Here is a 7,720-nt window from a genome sequence, read left to right on the forward strand (position 1 = left end):
TAACTATAAATACATATAAATATATAATAATACCATAACAATACAAAACAAGTTTGTAAAACTTGGTAATTCAAATACATCTATAAATACATTGTAAATATGGTCCTCAACAGTTCACTAGAGATGTACCTTGATTAAAAACCCACTTAGAATATGATCCTAATTATCGTGGTATGAAATATCACCAGTTGCCTTGATGAAAAATCAATTGCCATTGGCAGCTTCATATGTGTATACAACGAAAGATCGTCTTAGGTAATTCCATCCAAACGAGAAAAATAATGTGGGAATCTCATCTCAGAATCAAGAATGGAAATCATCTCATCCAATTTTTCCATCCATGGATTTGACTCTCTTCCTGCTGCAAAAATTGTCATTTGATTATCCACTTCAATCCAACTAAAACCAGGCATCTTTTTAACCCCTTCACTCACCATTGCTTGCCTGACCATCTCTGCTTCTTTCCACTGCCCACTTGCACAATAGAGGTTTGACAACAAGATATAGCTCATCTCATTCTGGGGATCTAAACTTTTAAGAAGTTTTCCTAATTCGTTTCCCAATTCTATGTTGTTTTGAGCAGAACAAGCTCCAAATAGAACTTCTTGTAGTAGCATTGTATTTTGTTTTCCAAAGTACTCACTAGCAATCTTTCTTGCTTCTTCAATATGGCCACCGCGACCTAATATGTCAACCACGCAAGTCACATGATCAATTCCTGGTGAAATTCCGTAAACACTACTCATTGACTCGAACAGAGTCCTAGCATTATCTACAAGCCCTGAGTGGCTACAACTCATAAACAATCCTATAAATGTTACTTTATCTGGAGTTACCCCACATACCAGCATTTCCTCAAGAAGCTGAACAGCTTGCTTAGACCATCCATGTAGCCCATATGAAAACAGCATGGTGTTCCATGAGATCAAATCCTTCAAATAAATGTCACAAAATGCAGCTTGTGAATCTCTTATCTCCCCACATTTAGCATACATATTAACCAAGCCATTTCCAACATATGTATGGGTAAATAAGCCACTCTTAAATCCACAAGCATGGATCATTTTACCATGACCTAGCACAGCTAAGGTAGAACAAGCATGCAAGACAGCTCCAAATGTAAACTCATCTGGCTTGATATCATTTCTTGTCATATCTACAAAGAAATATATTGCATGTTCTCCATGGCCATTTCTAGCAAATCCTGCAATCATAGATGTCCATGAAACAAGATTCTTCTCAGGTGACTGGGTGAATACAGTAAATGCTTCATCTATGTTGCCTACTTTCATGTGAGCATCAATTATAGCATTCCAAGACACTTGGTTGAGAACATCAATGCTGTGAACCATCTTCAGAACATCATTATGGCAATTCACACTAGCATAGAAACTAAGAATAGAATTGTTTACCTCGCTTGCAGAACTCCAACCACTTTTGAGAATATAACCATGTAGCATAAAACCGAGAAATTTTTGTCTTGATTCAGCACAAGCATTCATGAGAGCACTCAAAGTCCATTGGTCTGGAGTGGATAGCGCATTAAACATATCCTTAAACAAGCCCACTGACAACTTAGCTTCACCCTGTCTAGCATGTCCAGCAATCATAGTATTAAATGCAATCACCCCTTTCTTTGGCATTGCATTGAACAAATTGGCTGCTACATCCAACTTATTCACATTAACATATGCAAACAATAATGAACACCATGACACTTCATTCGTGACTTCCATCTCTTCAAACACTTTGTTTGCATCAAAATGGCTGAAACATTTCCCATACATATCAATTAGTGAATTATTCACTGACAAATATGCATTGTAACCTGAAACAATCACAAGTGCATGGATTTTATGCCCGTATTTAAGCTCACATGAGGATGCACATGCACTAAGCGTTGATGTAAATGTGAAGTGATCTGGCCTAACAACACCGGTCCTCAAGCTCCGGAACAAAGAGAGAGCTTCTTGGTGGAGACCCAATTGGGAATAGCTGCTGAGCATTGAGTTCCAAGCTACTATATCTCTCAGCACCATTTCATCGAATACCTTCCGAGCGTATTCGATCTGGCCAGACCTAGCAAGTGCTTTGATTTTTGAAGTAATATTGACCAAATGTGACTGCATGAGAATTTGTTGGATTCTTGGACGGTTAAACTGTCATGACATTTTAAGCTTTAAAGAGTTTTGTTCTGACGATAATTAGCAAAGCAAAATGCATATATAATATATTTCCCTCTACGGGTTTTTAATTTTTTTATTTATTTTTCTGTAGCTTTTCCTATTACTTTATTTTGAATTCTTGTACTTTATATTTTCTCTCTTTCAAGACTACTCTTACCTAGGGGTGGGCAATTTTTTTTTTTTTGGGTTCAGTTCAGTTTAGGTTTTTTCAATTTTGAAAAAAATGAAGTCATTCGATTTAACATTGTAGTTTGGTTCAATTTAAAAGAGTTCGATTTCGACTCAGATTTAGCCCGATTCGGTTTGAGAACCCGAACATTTCCTTGTAAACAAAAATGAAGAATCATCCATTTGTTTTGAATTCTACAAGCAAAAAGAAAATTATGTGAATTCTACAAGAATACAAGCCATTTTATTAGATTCACTATCACCAGAATTTATTAAAGCAACATAAGTTACATTTTGAAGTCCACAAGTTATAGAGACAGGTGGGTCTAAAGCAGCAGTTAGACAATTTTAGGCTTTTAGCACAAGTATAACCAATTTCTCTAGAGCTACACACTTTCCTAAAAGAACACCCAGCTTTGGTTCCTGGTGGACACTGTAAGTCTGTAACATTCAACAATAAAACAAACATGCCCTAACACACTATGCACTTGCTCTTATTTCTCACCCTTTTCCTATATACCACTGCATGGAAAGAAAAGAATTCACATAAATCAAATGCCATTTTTTAAAAAAGAATTAGACTTCTAAAATCCCTGTATCAAACAGTGATCTAAGATCTTCTTATCATACCATAAATCATCAAAGAAAGCATCAAGAAGTTTTTACATGATTAGATGAATTGGCAGCAAACACAATACCAAAAACAATGGCAATTAAGTGAATTAACAAGCACAACTGCATGTCTGCACAACTGCACCTCACCAGCATCATTCACAGATTTAGAATCAATTTTTTTCCTTAAAAACATTTACTATAACAAGAAATTCTCAAATCAACCTTAAGTGGTTAAAGTCCCCACTCCCAACGGTATCTCAAATCAGGCTAGGTGCACTTTTCGCCGGTTCTCAGTATCTCAAATCAGTCTTAACTTTAAAATGTGAATCTTTAGTGATAGATACCCCTAGTAGGGTACCCAGTCAGGTGTGCCCCTAGGTCCCGACCGGGTGCCGATTCCAAAGGCGGTTGACGAAGATTTTGCGAAGATTCTTTCCATTGGTGGCGAGGAATTTTCCTTTTTTTTATTAGGAAGTTAATCTAGCAGTTTTAGAAGCTTTCCTAAGTTTAATTTAGTTAATTTTTCTTTCTTGCCTTTTTCAAGGCCCAAATCTCTTGTATAAATACCCTCCTATGGTCACATTGTGAGGGGTTTTGAATTCAATACAAGCACCGTTACTCTGACTTATTTTTCTCACATATATTCTCTCTTTTACTTAGTACTTTTACGGTAGCACTAGTACAGAGATGGCCTTTAACGTCGGATTTTTAGGCCATTTAACGTCGGTTAAAAACCGACGTTGTTCTGGCCGACGTTATAAACTAATTATACGACGTCGGTTATATAAATAACTGACGTCGTATATTATTTTGTTTATTTATTAAATATAACTTACAACATCAGCTTTTTACAAAAAACCGACGTGGTATGTTAATTTTTTAAAATTAACATACCACATCGGTTTTTCTGTAAATAACTGACGTGGTATGTTATTAAAAAAAAAAAAAAAAATTAGTGCCTACAACCAGGGAACTGGAGACTCAAATAGTGCCTCCATGCGTCACAATTAGTTTTATGCATGGACCCCAACCATCAAACACCAATACTGATAATTAAAAACTCTAATTGCATGGACCCCACCCCAGTTTTTCCACTTGAATGTGAACATAACAATTCTAAAACAGGCTAATTAACTGCTAGTGCTCTCAAAAATATTCAACCCCTTGTGCAACCACATCAATTGAGCTTGTATTTCACCCTGTACAAGAGTACCATTCTTACCCAAGTCCTAAACACTACTAGTTCAAGAGAATAAGTTAAATTATATCAAAATTCATAGAAAAAATATCACACACACACTATATCTATACAAATACAAATACAACTTACCAAAAGCCGATTAACAGTCAACACCACAGCGTCGGAGCTCAACCTGAGGGATTGGGTAGCAAAGGAGTATGCATGGCATAGAAGTTGGCAATAGTAGCAGAAATTGATTGAAAACAATTCTTTTCATCCTCCCAGCCAATCTACCAAAGTGAATCTGTCCTTATCATTTTATGAACTCGAGTTTTTTGTGATTTTATCCCTGTAACGGGCAAGATTAGCTAATTGGATTATAAAAAAGAAAATCTAAAAAGTTAGAACAATTCTACACATCAGATCAAGTACATTTGCCATAATTCAAGGATAAATTGGGAATATATCCACTATACCAGATTTGGAGGGATCTTTTTGTGAATCTTGGTTTGTAGCCAAAGGACTAGATGAAGAAAGATCCATTGTCTGCACCATATTAGAAATAGAGCATAAAGTTAGAAAAAGAAAAAGATGGCATGCAGAGTATGACTCATAATGAAGCATGCAAGGATTTGGGTTTAACTACAGGAATAAATGAAGATCCAAAAGTATAAAGTTTATTCTGATTAAGTGACTATGCTCTCAGAAATGTAATGTCCTTTGGATAGTACACATAAAAAAACTACCATGCATCATTGCACACTGTGCTCTGTGTTGTGAGAGCAATATTTACTTTGAATGAGTTGGTTTTTCACTTTGGGTAAACTACTGTTTCATTTTCAATTCTTATCTTAAAATAATGTTCACTTAGAATGCACTAATGTCCGCATGCATACGGCGAATCACTTTAGATGAACTAATGTTGGCCTTGAATTTCTCCTAACTGTTCTTTGGATAGAGGTTCAAAGATCATGATGGCCTTAGTAGCAATTTCTTTCCTTTGCAGGGAATTGGGTGAACTATCCAAAGAACATTTAATGTGAACAAACCACTGCACAATAATGCTATTTGGTTCTGCACCCTAACGTAAATCCATCCATTTCTCCATTAGATTTCATGCTTAGTTAACAGTTATCATATATCAAAATAAGCTAATTGTTACTAACTTTTGAATTTTCAGCTTTAACCTAGCTTACAAGTTAAGTATGCTAAACAGAACCTCAGTTGCAACCTATTTAAAATACAAAGTTAATTAATTTGAACCCAAATTTGTCAGATAAAAAATCTGCAGCTTTGGATTTGTTGGGTGTATAAAAAGAGTAAAGTTGGGGATCTGAGTTGGTCTGCAAATTTGAGTACAAAGTTAAAACACTAAAACTGTTAAATTAAACTCATTGTGAATTTTCACTTAGATCTACCATTCTACCTGTTCTTTGAAGTTAAGAAATTAGTGGGCTCTGTGGGTGTTAGGATCAAGTCAAATTTAGGGGTTTTGTCAACATGCAGAACAAACCAATTAAGAGAGATTCCTACAAGCAAGAAATCTCTGGCCAAAAGGATGTATCTAATGGCCCTATAATGCCAGAACAGGAGCATTCTAGAGCCTAGACTTCCAGTCACAAAGTGTAGACTAGCCAATAAGGATAGGAACAAAATGAATCCCCTTGGACCAATCCCCTCTCTCACACTATACGGAATATACGAGGAAAGCAAATCATCCTGATTTTCCAACCTCATTAAGCCCACTTCACCAGTAACATAATCACCGGAACACTTCTAACTTCATAATTTTGATTAATCTGTAGTTGAACAACTGCCGAGCCCTATTTGGGGTGAACTCTCCCAACATCTATTCTAACTTCATAATAAGCATAGTGGAATAAACATTAGAGTATAAACATCTAGTCAAATGTCTCATGGTAGAAGATTTAGAACAGCAAAGAAAAATGTTAAAACACTACCGAGGGAATAGCTAGGTACCATACCGAGGGAATAGCTAGGGTTTCATATTCAATTCATCATTCAAAGTTAATATATTCACAATCAGTAACAGACGGAGGAATTGAACTAAAATCAGAACGAGTAACATTCGAAGTTAAAATTGAACTAAAATCAGTCACAACCGGAGGAATTATTTAAAGAATTACCAGTCACAAACGGAGGAGGAGGCGACGGCGACGGAGTTCTGCTGCACGGTGACGGCGACGGCTGCAAGGTGACGGCGACGGCTGATCGGTGACGGCGACGGCTGCACGGTGACGGCGACGGCGGCGCTCTGCTGCGTTCTGCGATGGCTGCGTCGACGGAGTTCTGCTCTGGAGTGTTATGCTGCGTCGATGGTGCTGAGATGGAGTTCTATCTGAGATGGCTGCGTTCTGAGAAATTTTAATTTTAATTTTATTTTAGGAAAAATGACACTTTTTCCCCCTTTGTTATTATATACTTATAGCACTTTTCTCTCTAAATTATTTAAGTGGCAGTTTTTCCCCCTGATATATTAAATGGACATATATTAAATGGACATATTTACCCTTAAAATAAATATTTCATTTATTTTTCTTCTCCAACAAATTATAACCACGATTTGAAAAAATAAAATACATTAAGTGTTGAATTTAGAATATTTTAAAAATAAAAAAATAAAATTTTAAAAGAAAGTTTGAACCAACCGTTCAAATTCGATCCAAAATCGTGAACCGACGGTTCAAAATAAAACTCAAAACGTGATTATATATACTTATATGTGAGAGTCAATATAAATGCGGAAAAAAACATACACTATTTACAAATATTATAATTATAATTTAAGCTATTGCTAGTAGTTGTTCCGATTTGAACCTCTGGTTCACGGTTCAGGATCCATTTTTTTCCAGTTCACGATTTTAATAAACGGAAACTCAAATATTGGGTTATGTTATGAATCATAACCGAAATTTTTTAATTTTATTGCTATAGTGTTTGGTTCAGTTCGAACCGAACCGTGGTCATCCCTACGTATAAACAATAATTTGTTGAAGAAGAGAAATAAATAAAACATTTGTTTTAAGGGTAGAAATGTCCATTTAATATTATCAGAGGGAAAAATCGCCACTTCTATAATAATTGAGGGGGCAAATGTGAATGCATGAATAACACAGGGAGGAAAAGTGCTATAAGCATATAATACAGGGGGAAAAAGTGTCATTTTCCCTTTATTTTATTTTAACTTTAGTTTTAATTTTAATTAATTTTAATTTTAGTTTTAAATTGATTTTTTTTTGAGAAATAATTTGTGATTTTCAAAACGTCACCGTTTTAGTCGTGCAAACGGACAGAAATAATTTTACAGGAGAACTACGTCGCTTATTTCGAGACGAAAATAACGACCGATTTTCGTTCCAATGGCGACATAAATTGCTACCAATTGTATTTTGTGTTTTTGTTAAATTTTATTTTCTTCTAGAAAAGCTAGAAGAAAATAAAGAAACAAACGATCTTCTTTAGGAAAACACACATACTAGAGAAACAGTCTGGACTTCATACACCATTCAATTTAACAAAACATGAGCAGAAAATTTGAAAAAAATAAAAT

The 7,720-nt window shown here is 35.3% G+C and overlaps 1 protein-coding gene across 2 annotated transcripts; it reads right to left on the bottom strand.

The window, feature by feature from the left end:
* On the bottom strand, window positions 1–6,517 carry LOC109151991 (pentatricopeptide repeat-containing protein At2g36980, mitochondrial). 2 transcript variants are annotated; one of them, XM_019299583.1, is made up of 5 exons: window positions 6,396–6,517; window positions 6,297–6,357; window positions 4,626–4,695; window positions 4,300–4,498; window positions 1–2,159 (listed from the first exon to the last, which is right to left on the bottom strand). In XM_019299583.1, the coding sequence occupies exon 5, from the start codon at window positions 2,127–2,129 to the stop codon at window positions 252–254; it is 1,878 nt and encodes a 625-aa protein (XP_019155128.1). In that variant the 5' UTR covers window positions 2,130–2,159; window positions 4,300–4,498; window positions 4,626–4,695; window positions 6,297–6,357; window positions 6,396–6,517; the 3' UTR covers window positions 1–251. The 2 variants fall into 2 exon arrangements, with proteins under 2 accessions (XP_019155128.1, XP_019155130.1); XM_019299585.1 differs by lacking the exons at window positions 4,300–4,498; window positions 4,626–4,695; window positions 6,297–6,357; window positions 6,396–6,517 and having other exon boundaries at window positions 1–1,767; window positions 1,877–2,008.
* Between the last annotated feature and the right edge of the window lie 1,203 nt (window positions 6,518–7,720).

The sequence above is a fragment of the Ipomoea nil genome, unplaced genomic scaffold (assembly GCF_001879475.1).
Source record: "Ipomoea nil cultivar Tokyo-kokei standard unplaced genomic scaffold, Asagao_1.1 scaffold2338, whole genome shotgun sequence".
NCBI classification, from domain to species: Eukaryota; Viridiplantae; Streptophyta; class Magnoliopsida; order Solanales; family Convolvulaceae; genus Ipomoea; species Ipomoea nil.